The following is a 22,298-nucleotide window of genomic DNA, read 5'->3' on the forward strand; positions in this document are numbered from 1 at the left end:
ACCGTCAACATACACTGATACACATGTCATGATATATAAACATCATGTAATCAACATCAATACAGAGTTAAATAGAAACATCTTGTTGTTTAATTATATACTTGTTAAATGAAAACACCATATGATTAAACACTCCGTAGGCCCGTATATTTCAATATTTTAAAAATCACCCTTATAAGACATGAAATATAAATACTTGTCTAAAATAGTAAAATGTGACGTTTAATTTGGCACTTTTAAATTTATTTAATTTTTTTTCTTATGTTATTATTTAGTAGGTTCCATGTATTTGTGGTGATACATGAGGATAAAACGACAAACATAATGTCCCATTTCTCACTGCCTTAAGATAATGGAAAAAGATACGATGCTCATGGGCAGTGGGCTTTAGTCCTTTTCACTTTTATATGCATGTGGATATGGATTGCCTAATAATACGGTGCATGAATATATATATATAACTAAAAAAAGTAAAAGAAATATAAGAATCATAAACTTATTTTTCTTAATAAAAAAACGAAAAATTCAAACTTATTTATTTCATTATATCATAAAATCAAAATTTGTTGTGAAGTACTATATAGAAAGTTGTTTTTAGACACATGTTGCTAGACATGTACATACAATGGATGAAATACACCTCCACAAAACTCAGGCATGCACATAGTGCATAAAAAAATAATCCAAGCAGCAGGATCGAGAGAGAAAATGTGAAGGTTACATAACTATTTTATGTATCACATTCAAAACGTCATGTACAAGTTTATTATATAGTTTTTGTAATTTTCAACATTTTATTGATTATGAAGTGAATATGTCTTCCTCTCTCTTATTTATCACATTCAAAACAGTATGCACCGCAAAACGAGTTAGTTCATTACTTTTCACCTTACTGATATATCTGTCAAATTAATACAAAACTAAAAATGGTCTTTTAAGTGAATAGAACTTATTTATGATGGAAAAGAACAATCAGAAAATCAAACTTGTATCAAACCGTTTTTTAGCAGCAGCCCCCCCCCCCCTTCCGTTTTTTTTTCTACTGGGCTAAACAAGTAAAGTGTCCAGCGTTTGTTAAATATAGTATGGGCCTAAGTCCACATATGCTAAGGAAAATTGTGTGGGTCATCAAAACTCATAATTACATTACATGAAACAATCATAGTGCAAATGACAATTTCAAAAAATTAAAAAGGGCGTACCAAGTGCACTAGGCTTCCGCGTTTAAGCAGGGTTCGGGAGGGGCGGGATCGCTTTGCGACATGATGTATGCAGCCTTATTCTACACCTCTGTGCAAGAGGATGTTTCAACGACTTGAATACGTGACCTTGAGGTCACAAAGCAGCAACCTTACCGGTTGCTCCAGAGGCCGTCCACAAACTTTATCTAAACAAAATAAAAAATCAAATAATTCATATTAACAATCAAAATCAACATTTAAATAATCAAAACATTCAAGTTACATAAAAAAAACTACATACATATAATTCAGGCTGTTTGGGACTTTGGGTTGGACTTATAGGGGCTTGAGTAAGGATAATGGGCTTAAAATGTGGGTGAGCCTAAAGGTGAGTTTGTATTTTTTTTAATTTTTAATGGGTAGTGGCCCTGTGGGAATTTGAAAGATTTTATTTGTTAATTTAAATGTGGTTAATATTTTGTTTATTTAAAAGTAAAATATTTGTAAAATTGAAAATTGTAGTTATTTTTTTTTCATTGGCAAACATTTGGGTGTCGTGATGAAAAAAAAATCTTGGGTGTTGGTTTAAAAAAAATTCTTATACCGTCCGGGTTTCAATTATACATATGATACGTAAAAAAAATTCACGGATGTCGGTTGACCCCCATTCTAACACCCTCGGTTTACCCCTGATAACAAAAGTTTATGTTATTAGATAATAGCAATTAACATTACGATTAAACTAACGTATGCCCTTAATAAAAAATAGAATAAATTATTATAACTCATGATTTATAATTTTATATACTAAACATTGGGTAACATATTGATGCTATAATGATACGAATCGAATTAGATGTACCACTCATTGCAAATACATGTAGTTGATCTATGCAAGAGAACAGATTGCTTGCAATAATATAAATTAAAGTTTTTAGGAATAATTAGATACTAATTGATCTAACATGCTTTGCTTTTGGACCAAAAGGTTAGTCACAACACCAACCAAAGTAAAGCGTCTCCCCTAACAATCATGAAGACCACATGATACCAGAGAAAAGAAAAATAAAATGCATGAATGATTAGATTTAGGGAGGAGGGGCCGCCTTTAGGAAAGTCATTGGGTTCATTCGGGAACACCGTTGTAACCAATTCGGGTTTAACATCCGATCTCAATTTTATGTTCACGAATATTAGTAGTTTCGTGTCGAAAGGTTCATTCGGGTGTTTTTTCACTTTAGTTCAACATACATTTTTTAGAACACCTCCCCCCCCCCCCCCAGGTGATGTATTGACTGCATCACAATAAATCTGCATCAAAATTTAAGATGATACTTATTAAGCTTATTTCATTATTAGTATTGTTTTATTTTCATAGCGTGTAATAAACAAGAAATAAGCTAGTATACAATATTTACCTATATTAATAAAAGAAAATAATTATGATACATTATAAAGTTAATTATCACTATCAATTTCCCTCCAAAATCACTTCTATACTATTAATTGAAAAGAAAAAAAAAATCTTGGTTCTAAATATAGTATTGATTATAAATTCAACATACAGTATTAATTGGTCAATCTCTATTAATTAAATTATTAATACAATAAATTATATTCAAAACATATTTAATATAAAAAAATATTAGTATAATAATTATGTGTATAAATATTATTTTCTTTAAAATTGAAATGTACATATAAAACAGTTTATGTTTAAAGAGTACATTAACATTTAATTTTTTGAGACATCTTTATATTTAAGAAAGCTTATATTCAAAACAAATTTAATATAAAAAAATATTAGTATAATAATTATGTGTCATAAATATATTTTTTTAAGATTGAAATGTATATATAAAACAGTTTATGTTTATAGAGTACATTAACATTTAATTTTTTGAGACATCTTCATATTGAAGAAAGTTATAATAATTTTTTTTATTTTCTTTATAAATGTTTAGTCTTAAAAATCATATACAAATTTTTCATTTTTTATATTTATTATATGACTATTGTGATAGTTGAACAACAGTGTGTTTATAAGGATAACATGAAAGCTGATTAAAAAGGAAAATTTGTTGTCTTTTTTGTCTATGGTCGGTATGAATCGTATAACAATTTTGTGAAAGACTTTAGTTACATTTTTCACATCAAAACGCCTCATTGTTTTAATTGTTGCTTCCAGTCACATTGTTGTATTATTGTATACCGATAGTAGACCAACCCATTCTCGATTTAAAATTCAAATATATTTGATGATATAAAACGACTATATATGTAATACATTTTATTACAGACTTAATTATCTTTTATTTATTTGTATTATCTTATTCATTGTGATTTATACATTAATTTATCCCGTATAATACACGGGTTTCTAAAGCTAGTGTGTGTATATATATATATATATATGTATGTATGTATGTATGTATGTATAATATATATAAACGAAGACATAAAAATCCTACGTGTCGCGATGTGGTCGCTCCCCTTTTTTTTGGAGTCACCAGATTTGCTTGATTTTTAAATTGAGGCTTCTCATGCATTTGACCTGAATTCATGAGTATGGGTCTTACCAAACCCAGATATTCCTTAAACGGGTTATAACATCTCATTAAATTAAAAATTATTCTCACCAAATTATTGATGTAAAAATCCTAAAAATAGGATATAATAAAAATTAATATCTTATTTATTTTAAATAAATATATATATATATATTATTTAAATTAAAAAACCAATTTGACAGTAAAAAAAATAAACGGGTCTTAGGTCTTCTCAAACCATAAGTATATTATTAACTTTTATAAATATTATTGATAATTAAAAAACCAATTTTTATAGTAAAAAATATAAACGGGTATTGGGTCTCATCAAAACCATATAGCTTTTAAACCGGGTTATAACATCTCATTTATTAGTGAAACAATTTATCATCAAACCATAAGTATATTATTAACTTTCAATAAATAAAAAAATATAAATTCAAAAATTAAAATAAATATTAGAACAAACAATATAAAACACCCCCCGTAAAACGTATATCTATCTATCTATAATATATATAAACGAAAATATAAAAATCCTACGTGTCGCGATGTGGTCGCCCCCCCCTTTTTTTGGAGTCATCAGATTTGCTTGATTTTTAAATGGAGACTTCTCATGCATTTGACCCGAATTCACGGGTATGGGTCTTATCAAACCCATATATTTCTTAAACGGGTTATAACATCTCATTAAATTAAAAACCAATCTAACCAAATATTTGATATAAAAATCCTATAAAGTAGGGATACTAAATATTAATATCTGATTTATTTAAAAAAGTATATATATAATTTACAATTATAAAATCACTTTGATAGTAAAAAAAATAAACGGGTCTTGGGTCTCATCAAACCCATATAGCTTTTAAACCCGGTTACAACATCTCATTTATTTGTGAAACAATTTATCATAAAACCATAAGTATATTATTAACTTTCATACAATAAAAAAATATAAATTCAAAAAATAAATATAAATATTAGAAACAAATAATATAAAACAAAGCCTTTATTTGTTACAACATCTCATTTATTTGTGAAACAATTTATCATAAAACCATAAGTATATTATTAACTTTCATACAATAAAAAAATATAAATTCAAAAAATAAATATAAATATTAGAAACAAATAATATAAAATAACCCCCGTAATACGGGGGATAAAAACTATTAATATATATAAACGAAAACATAAAAATCATATGTGTTGCAATATGGTCGCTCCCCCTTTTTTTGGAGTCATCAGATTTGCTTGATTTTTAAATGGAGGATTCTCATACATTTGACCCAAATTCACGGGTATTGGTCTTACCAAACCCAAATATTTCTTAAATGGGTTATAACATCTCATTAAATTAAAAATTATTCTTACCAAATTATTGATGTGAAAATCATATAATATAGGATATACTAAAAATTATTATATGATTTTTTTTTAAATAATATTATTTATAATTAAAAACAATTTTATAGTAAAAAAAATAAGCGGGTCTTGGGTCTTATCAAACCCAGATAACTTTTAAACCGGGTTATAACATCTTAGTTATTTGTGAAACCTTTTTATCATCAAACTCTAAGTATATTATAATTTTTATTACAATAAATAAAATTAAACCCAAAAAAGATATATAAATATTAAAAACGAGTAATGTAAAACAGACCTTTATCATTTTTTATTTGAATATTTATTAAAGTAAACCACTTTTTTAAAATATAAAAAACCCACAACAAAATCATTGCAAATATATTCATCCATCAACACTCATTTGAGCTCCAAAGTTAATCAAATATTCCCAAAACCATGAAAGATAAAGGCAAATCTGTGAAATCAGAGCCCAATATCCTCTCAAACTCCAACTATTTTCAACCATCATATGATCTTCCATGCAGAAAACACCCTTCAAACTCATCATCAGTTGGAATATGCGCGTTCTGCTTAAACGAAAAGCTGATCGAACTCGCTTGTCCGGATTGTGTGGAACCGAGGCTATCTTCATGTAGTTTGGATATTGGAAGTATTGGAAGAATTTCATTTTTGAGTGAAAATCAAAAGGTTATTAATAATAATAGCGATGAGTCGAAAACCGAGTTTTCGGAGATGAAATTGAAACAGAGTGAAACAGGGGAAGTGGTTTTACTTAGAAGGAGTAATAGTTGTGTTGTTGATGTCAAGAAAAACAATGGGTTTTGGAGAATTGGAAAGTTTTTTAATAAGTATAAAGAGAAAGAAGAGTTTCATGAGAGAAACAATGGAAGTATCGCGTGTTCGAGTGCAAAGATTTCCGATTTCAATGAATTCGAGTCGCGAAAGAGTGGATTGATGGATTTGAAAAGTGGGATTTATGTGAAAGAGTCTAATTATTTTGGAATTGATAATGGTAATGATAATGATGATGATGAGTTTATTGATTTGAAGATTGACTTACCTAATAAGTCAAAAACAGAGTACTCTGTTTTGAAGAAGTATGATCCGTTAGATGGCGATTTTGGGTCATTGTCGGGTCGGGTTATGGTGAATGAAGAAGGGATTAAGAAGGTGAAGAGTAGTCATGTGAAGGGTTGGAAATGGATTTTTAAAAATCATTATGGGAAGAATGATTTTAGTCACATCTTTGAATCTTGAGAGTTAAAACATTACATGTAATATGAGAGAATGTTGGTTTTTGTTCTTAGATTAAGTTATTCAGGTTATGTTTGTTGTTAGTAATATTGGTTTCAACCTTTGGTGTGACCAAATTAGTAATGACTATGATAATGTTCTTTAGTTACACAATGACATGTCACCTTTTACACTTAGCTATATATTTATGTGTTGTATTAAACCTTGTGTAATATCATATCATAGTATAAGATCGTTATTGTAAATATTATATATATTCTGGTTAGTAATACTGAGAAACCCTGAATTGAGAATTTCCACGCTAGATAACACTATGGATCTTATAATATTATTGTCACGTGTTTAGTTGGATTTCACTATTAAAATATATTTGTGTAATTATATAGTTTGTGTTCATCGTTATTGAGCTAGGGAAAGATTATCCTCGGGTGTCCTTGAAGAAATCCACTTTCGTTATTAGCTCTTAATAACAATGTTCATGTACGAAGTTTGTGAAAAGTATGATTGCAATTGTGTCCATACATCTATGATCTATAATGTGCAACATCATTTAAAAGTTGCAAGGAATGTTAAAGGATGGTGTGAGTTTGAAGGAAACAAGTTAAAGTGTTGATTGGCGGGGCTTTTAATAAATTCAAAGCCTTGATGTTCTTTTGAGGTGTAACGAAACAAAGTATAGGCTATAAAACCTTCTAGAGAAAAGATGGACCCAAACACATTTTATGGGTACACTTTACTTGCTTTAGTCATTGTCTAAGTCTAACAACTTGTTCCACTAATTTTTTTATGTGATAGTTTATCAACTTAGGCCCAGAACCTCTTGGGCCATATGCATAGCAGTTAAAATATATACGTGACTGATTTATTTATTTTATTTTGAACTTGTGTTTCATCAACTAATAATCAATTTGAAGATTAATTTTTGACTTTGATTGATAAGTTTTAACTTTGAATGTATCAGGGTTTACGTTTTAGTTGTTAAGCCTGAAAGTTTTAAGGTTTAACCTTGAACATTTTAGTGTTGGGAATTTGGCTTGAACGTTTTTTTGGCTTTTTAACCTTGAATGCATTTCGCGTACCTAATGTACGTTAAGCAATTATTCTACGTTAACGCACCCGTATTTACATTTGTATTTTTTATAATTTCACGTTCGGTCGGAAACGCATCTGTTTCTCACATTGTTGATATGCAACCGACGCTCGTATAGTTTTAATTGGATACAGAAAAAAACACTATAATGAATACAACTATGTTTAAGCAACATTAATGCCATAATGTAAAGAAAACAAGTATTAACACAATCGTGGAAACCATAAAAACAAAAACCTGTACTTATTCTGATAATACCGATACCGATATTCTTCACATTTCTGAAACTCGTATAGCTTAAAATACAAAAAAATACTTTATTTTATTTTTTTTTCTATTGTCAACCAAATTTACACGCTAGTGTTGATAAAGAAGAATTAAACACAGTCGCATATTAAACTTAATAAAAAAAGTTTAACGAGTGCAAGTTATTAAAAAAATTTAAATTAAATGATAAATGAAATGATAAAGATCTATTTGTTATTTACAGTATTTTTGACTGTGAAAACAAAAGTTAAAGAACAAAGAAAAAAAAAACTTTACTTTTGATGCTACCTTTAGGATTAATATGTATATATAATATTTGGTTGCAAAACACCGGCATCTAAATGATCATAAATTCATAATACAATTATACAACAACTTGAGCCTCTATTATAAAGGCTGCCTTTTTCTTAATCCATATTGGAATACAAATCTACCATTATTTATTAGTATGACACTAAATGTCAAAAAAGAAGTATCTAAATTTCGGATGTAAACAATATTACTCTTTCTAGTTATGAGAATCATTAATATAATTAATACAATGTAAATGGCATAAGTTTAAGTTTATTCAAACTTCCATGTTTTTGGTTATAGATTATACTGCCCATATGACGTAATCATACCAGTCATATAACACGCCGTAAAAAAATTATATAGCCCATATGACCATGTCAGTGATTTACGGTGTCACATGAATTATCCTTGTATCAGTCTAACACATCATAGTACTCATGTCTCATACCATACCATACCATCCCATCCATGTGTGACATTATGGCATGCGACTTTGTAAACAATGATTTTTGTGGTGCATAAACCTTTATTTAGCGTCACATGCTCTGTTACAGATTATTATGAAATGCACAACCAGAATCTTACAAATAATTGTTGAGTACAAATACAAATTGATGCTAACAGTGTCTCTCACAGGTCTTAGAAACCTGTCAAAAAATAATAAATGCTTTGCACATAACTGAATTTAATTATTGATATTACTATTCAATTATACAATTATTCATCCATAAAAATAACAAAGAGTATGATAAAAATTAAACATACAAGATGTGTACTTGTGTAGTGTAATTATTGAAACTCACCAAACACGTAATTTTAATAGGTAACAAAAAAAATAAGAGTTTATATTTTAGCTTTTATATTCAGATAATAAACATCAAAACAATGTTAGACTTAGAGCAACTCTTAAAGACCTCCCAAAGACATAGGTGACACCCCATGTTTGAAACCCAACGAACTCAGTCTTTCAGATTTCAGCGCGTCACGTCTAGTTTCTTGTTAAATCAACAAAAAAAAAATGCAATGCAGGTATCTTGTTTAAATATGGTGATATTATCTTCTACACAAAGTAATCAATTTCTTATACACAAGTATGCGGGATGACATGTGTTTTCTATCTTTAAAGAATCTCATGTCTCCTCTTTCTTAATATCACTCTTGAGTATATGCATTTCTTAAATACGAAAATCGTAATTTAATTTTCCTAATCAATTCTTGTCATATCATACTTGGAAGAAAATAAAATTTATCTCTTTAAAAGAGTTTTAAAAATATTGTCATCCATGAGAGGAAAAAATTTTGATAAGTTCATGCATGGGCGAAATATGCTTAGGGTCGGGGTCCCTTGTTTTTTTACATAGTAGTGTAAATTTACCAATTTTTTTCTTGTCCGAAATATATTATATGTAGTGAGAGTGTACCTGTTTTTTGTTCGAAATGTTTTATACGTAGTGTAGATTTAGCCGTTTTTATCTGAAAATTTGAGCCATGCCCTCTCGTTTATGTTTTTCTAATACATTTTAAATCCAACCCTCTGATGTCTTAGTCCAAGTTTTGACACTTAGTTCATCATGAAAGAAGAAATTGGTGTGATCCCACAAGTTATGATTAGAATCTTCCTCTTGTCTTATTTGGTTACATCTGTATATGGTATTATTACTATTTTACAATTTTAATGTTCTATTTAACTATCATAGAAAATTAAAAAATGAAACTATTTGTATTCAATTATCATATGAATAAACAAAACTTAAAATGATTCCATGATCCTATCTAAAGTCAGACCATATATTTGGTTTCTAAAGTAATCCAACAACGTTACCAATTATAAAAGCAATCCATTATTATTAATCCTTGAGACACCTCACACCTAATAATATTTTAGTTTCTTGGGGTACACTATTCCACATGCATTAGCTAGCTGTGGAGTGCATTGCAAGTCATTACCCATCACCATATGTTCTCATTTACCTTTGCAACTTCAACTATCTCATTGCTTCACACCTCCTCATTTTTAAGGTTGTCAAACATATTAACAACCTAAGTATTTCATCACAAAGACATGTATTTCATTTTCAAACATAATAATAACAACCTTTGTTATTCTCTCTCTATCTCTCTTATTCTCCATGGATCGACACGAATGGGGCATGGTCGGTGGCGATTGTCTAGTGTTATCATGTTGTTGCCAATGTTTGGTTTTGCAAATTCTCGTGTTCGTGTTGCTTAAACTTCCTATCAAAGTTTTGAGGAAAATAAAGGTGTATGTGAAAAGGAAGTTTGGGAAAACAAGAAAGGCGGCGCTAGAGCGTTGTGCAACGGCGGTTATGGGACATCAAAGACGACGGTCGCCATATAGGACCGCGGTGGAGGCATCCAATGGTTGCATGGAGGAAGTTGAGAAGGTGTTGGGAGAAATGTGTGAAAAGGATGAGTTTGGATTTGGGAGCTTTTGGAGAGGAGATGATGATACTAATAATATTAATAATATTCATTTGGAAGATGATTTTAGAATATGTTTTGTGAACCAACAACTAGGATATCATGATCATAATGGAAGGTTTCATTTTACTCAAGTATTTGGTCCCCTTATAATGCAATTAATTTAATTTTAGACACATATTTACAATTTTATTTATTTATGTCTTTTGTAATTTAAACTTTGGTTATTTTGCTTCACGTCAAAATAATATTATGGATAACCTTAGTTCCATAATCAAGTCAGACAGTCAGTTATCTGTATATAAAGGTGCACAAAAAACCTGAATGGAATCGGACATGAAAAAAAACCCGGAACTGGTTTTCTTATACCCGGGTTTTTAATACCCAAACCTGTACCAGGGTATGCATTTCGGTATCAAAACCCGGACCCGATTTGTACCCGGTAATACTCGAAAATGGGAACTGATTCTATACCCAGAACCGGTTTTTCAATAGCTGAAACCAGGTTTTTCCAATATACGATCTATACCCGAAAAATACCCGAAAAATACCTTGAAAATTGCAACTCCTTAAAAAATCCAATCTATACCCGGAAAAAGCCCAAAAATATGGTTTTTTCAATACCCGGAAATAGGGTATTCAAATACCCGGTTCTATACCCGACCCGAACCCGATACATAGGGTATGGTTTTTAGAGGCAATACCCGGACCTGGACCCGACTCCGATCCAGGTATTGCCAATACCCGATTTTTCAATACCCGAAACCGGGTATTTGGAAAACCCGATTTATGCACCTCTATCTGTATACTACTCATGCCTTAGCCGCTCTTTAGCCTCTTTCTAAAAAATCTAAAACCCGTTCATAACTTCGCAATTCTTGCCCTTAATTCTCGTTCGATCTCAAACGTTGAAGAATCTCAATTCCCGTTCACGTTTTATATCTTATTTTATATGTGTTTATTTTGGAACCGAGCAAAACCGATATGCTTGATTATAACCGATCCCAGTTAGGACTTCTTGTTTCTTGTGAGTTGTCGTTTTATAATAATTTTAAAAAGTTAGATAAACCGATAAACATAAATAATAAAACAAGTTACATATACCAAATATAATCATCTAACATAAATTCAACTCTTCAACCTATACACAAATCCCTTAGGGGGTATTTGGTACAGAGAATGGAAAAGGAGAGAAAATAGAAATGGAAATGAAATTGTAGAGAAAGAGAATTGGTATGGAGAATGAGAATCATTTCTCTTGTTTGGTACACGAGAAAATAAACAGAGAATTCTACCATACCCAACCCCACCTCCACCCAACCTGACACCACTCACCACCGCAGCCCCACCACCACAGCCCCACCACCACCAGCACCACCACCACAGCACCACCACCACAGCCCCACACCACCAGCACTACCACCACAGCCCTTTCTTCAACCACAGCCCACCACCACCGGCTGCCGCCACCAAATCCCCTTCTTCAACCACAGTACACAAGAAATTAAAAAGATTCAAATTTTTGGAACATAAGATATAGAAAAAGGAGGCTCAGATCTGTCATCACTGCCTCTTTGGAGATTTTGTGGTGGTGGTTGTGGTGGCGATGATGATGATGATAATCAGAAGCCACCTGCGACCACCGCCAATTTCCACCACCACTGTCACCCACCTGCGACCACAATCACCCGACCATCTGAAAACCCTAACCTACCACGAACCACCACTTGAAACCCTAATCTCCGTTCACCCGTACCACCTACAACCGGTTACCATCTCTGTGTTCACCACTACGAACGGCGGAGACGGGGTGGTGGTTGCAGACTTGGAGACGAGGTGGTGGGCGGAAATGAGGTGGTGGCCGGAGACGAGGTGGTGACATGCTATGAGGAGGCTGCTGAGAAATGGATTTCTCTTTGTTTTAAAGAGAAATGGAATTCTCTAGTTTTAGAGAAATAGAAAGAGAAATAGAAATGAAAAGTGGAAAACAAACAAAAGAAATATTTCTAATTCCATTTCTCCCCAATCAAATCCCTCTACCAAACACCCCCTTAATTTACAACAACAATTCACAACTAACAAAATCTTCTACAATCTGATGTACAAACAACAAACCCAACCCGACGATCATTTACTCGCGTGTCGTCCCAAGTTCAAGTGAAACAACGTATTGTCCCGTGCAATGGACCTAGCCGTGAACCCAACAGTTGTCGTCCTAATGGACCGTTGGCGCACCATATTAACATAGTCCGGGTCATCACAGTTACCTTCATATCTAATCCACTGAATCATCCCATGGTAAGGCGGAAAGAATCGCATTTGAACCGCTTTATAACAAAAGTAAGGAGTCAAAGCAGCAATAACCACAAACATAGTCACTAACCAGTACGCTGCAGCGGGTGCAAGCGTCTCAACGAACACCTTATACGCTGTTGTTGAGATCGTTGCGGGCAATGCACCGTAACATAACTGGAAGATGTACCAGAAGATGATACCACCCCAGATGAATATGTGTTGGATTAACGTGAAGTAGCTTATGGACAATGCCATCTGGCAGTTGACTACCCATACTACAGATGTGTATAATGTGGACCCAACGACTTCCATTCCCGCGGTTTTTCCGTTCTTTCGGTAGGATTCGGGGTCTAGGGAGTTGATGCAGAGGAAAAATATTATTATGCTGCTGGCTAGACCATTTAGCATCCACCCGAATATGCGACGCCAGCTGAAGAGGGCGTTTTGTACGCCTTCTTGATATAGTAATGGAAACTGTTACAAAAACAAAACAGATTAACATATTATGTAACGTGTCGTGTCGGGTTGGGTTGGTGAGTTGACGGGCTTCAGGTTGAATATTTCAAGGTGAACATGACCCGTATATTTATTCATGTCAAAATTAATTCTAACTTGGATACACTTAAAATCGTGTAATCAGAACACAACACGTTTAACACATTTATCTACACGAGTCAAAGGGTTGATGCGTTTAACTCATTAACATGTTAACCCAAATACGGCTCGTTTAATTAAATGGGCCAAACCGAACACGACCCGTTAAGCTTGTTAAACCGAATACAGTCATTTAATTAAACGGGTCAAATCGAACACGACCTGTTAAACATGTTAACCTGAATATGACCCGTTTAATTAAACGGGTCAAACCAAACACGAACCGTTTATTTGAAGGGTTAGACATGACAACCAAAATCATTTAACTTGAACACGACTCGTTTAACCCATTTATGTATATGTTTTATGTCATATGGGTTGACGATAATAATCAAGTTGTAAAACGTGCTAATCAGGTTGACGGGTTGTTGGGTTAAACATGTCGTAAACGCGTTGACGGCCAAACTGTTTATATTAATAGGTTGACCCAAACACAAACCGTTTATTCAACGGGTTGGACATGACAGCCGAAAACCTGTTTATTTCATGTAATGTCGTAAATTACTAAAACGCCCTTTAGAGAGTGTTTGGACGCTGTTTTCGGATATACAACTAGAAGGGCATTTTGGACAAACCTTGAGACAAAATCGCGCAGACACATCTTGGTCAAATACACCCAGAGCAATGGCTGGAAGTGATGTGAAGAAGACATTGTAAAGAGACAAATACCAGTCGTTATAAGCGGATTGACCCGAGAACGATGTATAAGCTTCGTATAAGAATATAGTGGTCCCAAAAACAATATTCTTGTAGAAGAAATAACATATCTGCAAATACAAAACAAGTGTTTAAATTTTAATAATTATGTTAATGAGTGATAGCATATGGTCAAACAAAGTCAAACTAGACAGAATCTTACCATCGAAGAAATCCTTCGGTAACACCAATGCCCATGCACCAAAAGCAAGCGTTCAAGAAACCGAAACTGAGCTATTGCAATATCACTCGACATAACCGCCTGTTTGTTAAAGACAAAGTGGTTAGATAACAATAATAACATTAATCAAAAGTTAAAAACTAAAGTGAGGTTATATGATAATAACTGATAAGTACCTGCATTCCCTCAACGCCAATAATCCCGATACCAATGTCAGCTTCTTGAAGCATGCCTACGTCATTTGCCCCGTCACCAATAGCTAAAGTTGTCTTTCCGGTTCCTTTTTTAACAAGTCTAGTAACCTTATTTCATTCATGGTAAGTTAGTTGAAAAGTTATGATTTTGCCGCACGTGGTGGTGTAACGGAAGCTTCTGTGAATAGTACTTTCTAGAAGCTTCTGTTACACCTGACTGGGATGTTGGTGGTGCAACGGAAGCTTCTATGGAGAATACTTTCCAGAAGCTTCCGCTACACCTAATTAAGAAGTTAGTGGTTTAACAGAAGCTTCTATGGAGAATACTTTAAGAAGCTTCCGTTACACATGACTAAGATGTTGGTGGTGCAACGAAAGCTTTAATGGATAACACTTTTCAGAAGCTTCCATTACACATGACTAAGATGTTGGTGGTGTAACGGAAGCTTTTATGGATAATAGTCTAATACTTTTCAGAAGCTTCTGTTACACCAGACTAGGAAGTTGGTGGTTCAACGGAAGCTTCTGTTACACGTGACTAGGATGTTAGTTGGTGGTTCAACGGAAGCTTCTGTTACACGTGATTAGGATGTTGGTGGTGCAACGGAAGCTTCTATGCAGAATACTTTCCAGAAGCTTCCGTTACACGTGACTAGGACGCTAGCAGTTTAACGGAAGCTTCTATGGAGTGTACTTTTAGAAGCTTCTGTTACACGTGACTAAGATGTTGGTGGTGCAACTGAAGCTTCTACGCAAAATACTTTCCAGAAGCTTCCGTTACACGTGACTAGGACGCTGGCAGTTTAACGGAAGCTTCTTTGGATAGTACTTTTCAGAAGCTTCCGTTATACATGACTAATATGTTGGTGGTGCAACGGAAGCTTCTATGGATAATACTTTTCAGAAGCTTCCGTTACACCTGACTAGGACGTTGGTGGTGTAACGGAAGCTTCTATGAAGAATACTTTCTAGAAGCTTCCGTTGCACGTCACTAAGACGTTGGTGGTTCAATGGAAGCTTCTTACACGTGATTAGGATGTTGGTGGTGTAACGGAAGCTTCTACAGAGAATACTTTTCAGAAGCTTCCGTCACACCTGATTAGGAACGGAAGCTTTTATGGAAAACACTTTCTAGAACCTTCCGTTACTCCACATATTTCCAAACTATTATGAAAATTAAAAAATAAAAGTAAACTAACCAATGCTTTCTGTTTCGGGGAAGACCGACAACAAATAACAGACGCGCACCCAACTGCAAGCTCGAGAAACATGTCCTTAACGTCATCGTGCAAAGCGTACGCTAGAGATTTTCCATCAATAATGAGAGCACACGGATCAGTAGTTGAAGCAGTAACCTGAGCCTTTCCTTCTAATATCTGCTTCTTAACACTTTCTTTCGAAACCTGCAAGGGCAAAACCGTCATTTCAATTAAAAAAACGTGCACGAAACAAGCATATGCTCACCTTGGTTATTAAGTGTTCGTCCCCAGCCTTTTCTGCAGCTATGATTTCGGGAGACTCTAATATTATTGTAATTTGTTTCATTCCTTCTCTAAGCAAACTGCATGAGAATCTGCATAATGTATGCATTTTGAATGTTAAATAAAATAATAAAGCTTATAAATTTGAGACAATAAAGCTTAAAAATTTGAATTGTCACAAGAAAAAAGATAACTTGCCCAATATTGATTGCGGTTTCCATTTTGTCACCGGTAAGAACCCAAATCTTGATTCCTGCTTGAGCAAGTTTATCAATGCATTCGGGTACCTACAACCACAAAAAAAAAAAAACGAAAAATGATTCAAAATATGAATTTCTTGAAATGAAAAAAAAAATGAAAAACTCACTCCTTTTTGGAGTTTGTCCTCAACAGCAGTGGCACCAAGAAGTATCAAATCTTTTTCAATTTCCTCGGTTGCTTCATCGATCAAATCATCTCGATCTGCACTAACCAAATTCTTGGCTTTTGTAAACTTCTCATTAAACTCTTTGTACTCTTCCTCGGTGAGTTCACGATAAGCAAGAATTAACGTCCTTAAACCCGCATCAGCATACTCATTCACATGTTTTCTTGTCTTTTCTTCAAATTCTCTCCCATCTTTGGCAAGTCTAGCAAACATAACACTGAACATAATAATAATAAAAATAAAAAAAACATTAGAATATGAACAATGATGTATGTTAATATAAATAAAGACTGGTTTATAGTTTGTTACTTTGTTTTACTTACCTGTCAGCACCTTTAGACAGTAAAAGTAGCTTCCCGTCCTCGTCTCTAACAATAACAGACATTCTCTTTCGCGCACTGTTAAACTCCAAAACGTTCAAAAGCTCATATGTCCTGCAAACAAACAACAAAAAGATTGCTTTTTTATTTATGAAAAATCGAAAACCTGATTCAGATTTTTGATACTTTTAAGTGACTAGAAACAATAAAAATATGAAAAAGTTGTTACCTTTAGACTCTTTTCTTCGAAATCAAAAGATTAACTTTACAAAAAACAGTGTGGATTGATATGATACTATAAGTTACCGGCCCGAAGCAAGAAAAATGTGAAAAAGTTGTTACCTTTAGACTCTTTTCTTGGAAACCAAAAGATTAACTTTAACAAAAACAGTATGGATTGATATGATACTATAAGTTACCGGCCCGAAACAAGAAAAATGTGAAAATGTTGTTACCTTTAGACTCTTTTCTTGGAAATCAAAAGATTAACTTTTAACAAAAACAGTGTGGATTGATATGATACTATAAGTTACTTAGTTACCGGCCCGAAACAATAAAAATGTGAAAAAGTTGTTACCTTTAGACTCTTTTCTTGAAAATCAAAAGATTTAACTTTAACAAAAACAGTGTGGGTTGATATGATACTATAAGTTACTAGCCCGAAACAAGAAAAATGTGAAAAAGTTGTTACCTTTTAGACTCTTTTCTTGGAAATCAAAAGATTAAACTTCAACAAAAATAGTGTGGGATTGATATGATACTATAAGTTACCGGCCCGAAACAAGAAAAATGTGAAAAAGTTGTTCCTTTTAAATATCTTCTAGAAAATAAAACGGTTATTCTTAACAAAAGCTAAGCCTGGCAAATTCGGTTCGAGGTGGTTGACAGGTCAACACCTGTTCGGGTTAGTTAACGGGTCAGAACCGTTTTGGGTCAACTTGGGTCCAGGACAACCGGCCCGCTTTAAAAATTATCAATTGGGTTCGGGGCAAAAACGGGCGATCAGTTAACGGGTCAAAACCAGTTCGGGTCAAACTGGGCCCGGAACAAAAAGGCAAATTCAGAAAGTATCAAATAGGTTCGGGTCAAAACCAGTTCGGGTCAAACTGGGTCCGGAACAAACAGCCAAATTTAGAAAGTATCAAATAGGTTCGGGTCAAAACGGGTTAGATCAGTATTTAAAAGAAGAAATGGCATGAAAAGTCGTTACCTTTCGACTTTTTTCTTGGAAACGGGATCCAACTCTAAGAAAGCAACGGTCGTTTGTGTTCGTTTATAAAACTCAAACCCGAGTTCTCTTGCAGCTATAACAAACGCAGCCTCATCAGGAGACTCCGCTTCATACGTAACCTTTCCGGTTTCTTCATCCACATCGGGTATAGCCGTGTGACAAATCGCCAACAACCGAAAAAACTTCTGAATCACATCCGAACACGGTTCATGAACCCAATAATCATTAGTGATTCTTTCATCTTCAAAGTTATACCCTTTAACAAACAAACTAGTCTCACCATCATTATCATCATCCTCATCAAAATACCGATCTCTCCCGTTAATAATCAACGGTGACCCCATTCGTTTAGCCATCGCTTTCTCAACTTCTGTCACCCCACGCCCGTAAGCAGTCCCTGCTATTGAACACTTAATAAACTCCATTGAGTTACAAGTCAAAGTCCCAGTCTTGTCTGATAAAATGGTGTCGATTTGACCGAGTTCTTCGGTCAAATTCGATGTTCTAGCATGAGCTGGTTTATCAGCTTCTTCATAGTACATATTAATATCATTGTTGATAAAAATGGTCTGCAATATTTTCACAACTTCAATAGACACATATAAAGATATCGGTATCAAGTAGCTATATAACAACAAACCCGTGAGGAAATGATAAATCGCTGCAACAGGAGCTCGATTCGGGTCAAAATAGATATCAGATCGGTCCGGGCCCAAATACCATCTTTTTTGTATATCACCATTTAAATCTTGCTTTGTTACAATCCCAAAATAAACCGACCCGAGCAATGATATTATGAACATGATGAAAAACATGAAGTAGATGATATTATCCATTCGTCTTTCGATCCCACTTCGTTTTGAAGGTGGATCAGTTGAATTTTGGATCACTTTCGTGCCGTGGCCCGTGAAGATCACTGCACCGTATATGTAATCCGTGTTTCTGAGCTTTGAATCGCGTAAAAGAAGTTGTTGAGGCGAAAGTGAATATTCTTGGCCTTGAAACTCCATTGTTCCAACGAATGTATATAAGCTTGCGTTCGGATCTTCGCATTTTATACAAGCTTTGAAGTTGTTGAAACTTGAATCATTGTTGAATGTTGAAGTTGACTCTAGTGATTGTTTTAGTTTTAAATTTGTTTCGCCGTCTAAATTCATGGTTTCGACGTAGCAAATGGCGTCGTCGTAGCTTGACGAGAGTAATAGAAGATCGGCTGGGAAGAACTCGTCTTTTTCTACCTTTACTATGTCTCCTACCCTTAAGTTTTTCCATTCTCTTGATTCGAAGACGCCTCCACCTCGATGAACTTTGACTTTTCGGTTGTTGACTTCATGATCCTAGAAAAAGATGTGATTCAAGAACATGTTTTAGGATGATGAATCTTGAATCATACTATATATTGACTTGTAAAATCTATCATGATTTTACATAAGTATTAACAAATTTATAACTCTAATCACAAATCCTCGAATACATTAAAAGATTGATTAAATCCAACCAAGAACTAAAGATTCAAGCTTTAGAAAGTGGAATTAACATGGTATGAACATATTACAAGAACTAAAGATTCAAACATCATTAAACATATTACAAGAACTAAAAATTAAATAAATCCCCAAAACTTGAAAAGATAAAAAAAATAAAAAAATCCAAGCAAGAACTAAAGCTTTAAGCTTTATTATGTGGATATGACATGGATATGAACACATTACAAGAGCTAAAGATAAATGAAAATATGAAATCGGTTTCAACTTTATCAAACGGATCTAACATGGGTATGAACATATCACAAGAACCAAAGATTAATTCAATTAAACCGACAACTAAAGATTCAAACTTTATAAATGATCTGACAAGAGTATGAACATATCACAAGAACAGAAGATTAGTGAAAGTTTAACCAATAAATCAAGATTTAAACTTTATTAAGGTATGAACATGTTACAAGAACTAAAGATAATTAATAAATGTTCCACCAAGAACTTAACTTCTAAACTTTATTAATTACAAAAGGTAAAGATTAATGAAATTCAACCAACAACTAAAGGTTTAAACTTTATTGAATGGTCTAACAATAGTATGAACATAATACAAGAACTAAAGATTAATGGCATCCCCAAAACTTCAAAAGATTAATAAAATCCAACCAACAACTAAAGATTCAAACTTTACAAAAATGGATCTAACATGGGTATGAACATATCACAAGAACTAAAAATTAATAAAATTAAACCAAAAACTAAATATTCAAACTTTATCGAATGGTCTAACCACAGTATGAACATAATACAAGAACTTAAGATTAATGACATCCCCAAAACTTCAAAAGATCAATAAAATCCAGCCAACAACTAAAGATTTAAACTTTAAAAAATGGATCTAACATGGATATGAACATATTACAAAAAGTAAAGATTAATAAAATTAAACCAAAAACTAAATATTCAATTTTTTTAAATGGTCTAACAACAATATTAACATAATCACATATTACAAGAACTAAAGATTAATGAAATCCCCAAACCTTCAAAATATTAATAAAAATTCAACCTAGAATTAAATATTCCAACTTTATGAAATGGATCTAACAAGAGTATAAACACATTACAAGAACTAAAGGTTACTAAAATCCCCAAAACTTGAAAACATTAATGAAATTCAACCAACAACTAAAGGTTCAAACTTTACTGAATGGTCTAACTATAGTATGAACATAATACAACAACTAAAGATTAATGAAACCCCAAAACTTCAAAATATTAATAAAATCCAACCAACAACTAAAGATTCAAACTTTACAAAAATGGATCTAACATGGGTATGAACATTTCACAAGAACTAAAAATTAATAAAATTAAACCAAAAACTAAATATTCAACTTTTATTAATTGGTCTAACTACAGTATGAACATAATACAATAACTAAATGATTATTAAAATCCAACCTAAAACTAAAGATTCAAACTTTAGAAAATGGATCTAACAAGAACACAAACATCTTACAAGAACTAAAAATTCAAACTTTATCTGATTCAAAAGAAAAAAATAAAAAAGATTCAAACTTTATATAATGGATCAAACAAGAACATAAACACACATACCTGTTTTTGTCTTTGATAATCTTCAAGACCTTCTTTAGCCATAGAAGCAGCAATAACAACAGCCAAAGGAAGTACAGCACTAACAGCAGAGTAAGGAGCAAGGTCTGTAAAAGACAGAATTGCAGTCACAAGAAAGAAGAAGTTTGCCACTCTTCTAAACTGTTCAAACAATGCCTTTGGGAAGAATGTCAATGGTGTGTACTTGGTTGACCTCACATAATTATCTGCATAACTTTGACTTCCAACTTCAGACACACCACTATCATTACAATACACCACTCTTGAAAAACCAGGACCACCAAGATTAGAACCACCACCATCATCATTATCAAAATTTCTTCTTCTGCAACATTGGAATGAATAGATCTTGCTAAAATGCACCGTCTTTCTTCTACCTGTTGTACCCATGCTCAAATGCACCTCTTCAAGTTTCAAGAAAATTAGTTTTTACAGATGCCCAGATGGGAATCCATCAGAAAATAGCTAAAGATTGGTGCTTTGTACTGACCCAGTGAATAAATTAATATAAAGGTTTTATATTACATATATATTGGCCTATTGGGCTAAGAAGAAATTAACGGATATGTAAAGATATATAAAGTGGTTCTATGATTAGATTTAGATTTTTGTTTTGAGATTATTATTATTAACAGATTTGGACTTGTCTTTCAGTGTCACTTTCTTGCTTTTATTAAAGCATATGCTGATTGATAATAGCCCTGCTTGCGATGCGCACATATGATGTATATATGTGTGAATCCTCGGGTGGGCAAAAGTGAAATTGCACTAATTTTGACGTTATTTTACTAATCTCGTGAAAATAACGTTAAAAGTGACGGACGGTTAATCAGGCATCATGTAGCGGCGTTGATAGCTGAAAGATAAGGGTACATGCACCGATCAGCCGGTGTCCCGATGATTGAGTGCCATGTGCCTTATGTCCAAGGCTTGATGCAAAACTACTATCGAGCCGGGGGTCTCACCGGAAGCAGCCTCTCTATCCCTATGGGGTAGAGGTAAGGCTGCCTACATCTTACCCTCCTCAGACCCTACCATAGCTTTGCTATTGATGAGATATACCGAGTACGATGATGATGATGATGATGATATGCTGATTGATAAATAAAAATAACTTTTTTACAGAAATAGCCCCCCAGGTTTGACTGTAACTTTTAGTTACCAAACTGGTGGCCTTTCGGTGGTGTATTTTCCTCGGAGATGAAGATAAGTTGGAGACTTTTAAGGGCTTCGTACAGCTGAGTTGGGCCAGCTG

The 22,298-nt window shown here is 33.3% G+C and overlaps 2 protein-coding genes across 2 annotated transcripts; one reads left to right on the top strand and one right to left on the bottom strand.

Moving 5' to 3' along the window:
- Positions 1-10,132: 10,132 nt before the first annotated feature.
- LOC143543465 (uncharacterized) lies at positions 10,133-10,612 on the top strand. The gene has a single exon (XM_077035780.1). It carries the CDS (start codon positions 10,133-10,135, stop codon positions 10,610-10,612), a length of 480 nt encoding a protein of 159 aa, XP_076891895.1.
- Positions 10,613-12,499: 1,887 nt separating this feature from the next.
- On the bottom strand, positions 12,500-21,559 carry LOC143543507 (putative phospholipid-transporting ATPase 9). The gene is made up of 11 exons (XM_077035818.1): positions 21,026-21,559; positions 17,904-19,261; positions 16,697-16,807; positions 16,314-16,590; positions 16,145-16,233; positions 15,930-16,038; positions 15,665-15,868; positions 14,448-14,573; positions 14,254-14,352; positions 13,970-14,161; positions 12,500-13,214 (listed from the first exon to the last, which is right to left on the bottom strand). The coding sequence occupies exons 1-11, from the start codon at positions 21,431-21,433 to the stop codon at positions 12,573-12,575; spliced, it is 3,615 nt and encodes a 1,204-aa protein (XP_076891933.1). The 5' UTR covers positions 21,434-21,559; the 3' UTR covers positions 12,500-12,572.
- Positions 21,560-22,298: the final 739 nt, after the last annotated feature.

The sequence above is a fragment of the Bidens hawaiensis genome, unplaced genomic scaffold, assembly GCF_021521415.1.
Source record: "Bidens hawaiensis isolate Kalapana, Puna unplaced genomic scaffold, B.hawaiensis_p1.1 tig00013123_1, whole genome shotgun sequence".
NCBI lineage: Eukaryota > Viridiplantae > Streptophyta > Magnoliopsida > Asterales > Asteraceae > Bidens > Bidens hawaiensis.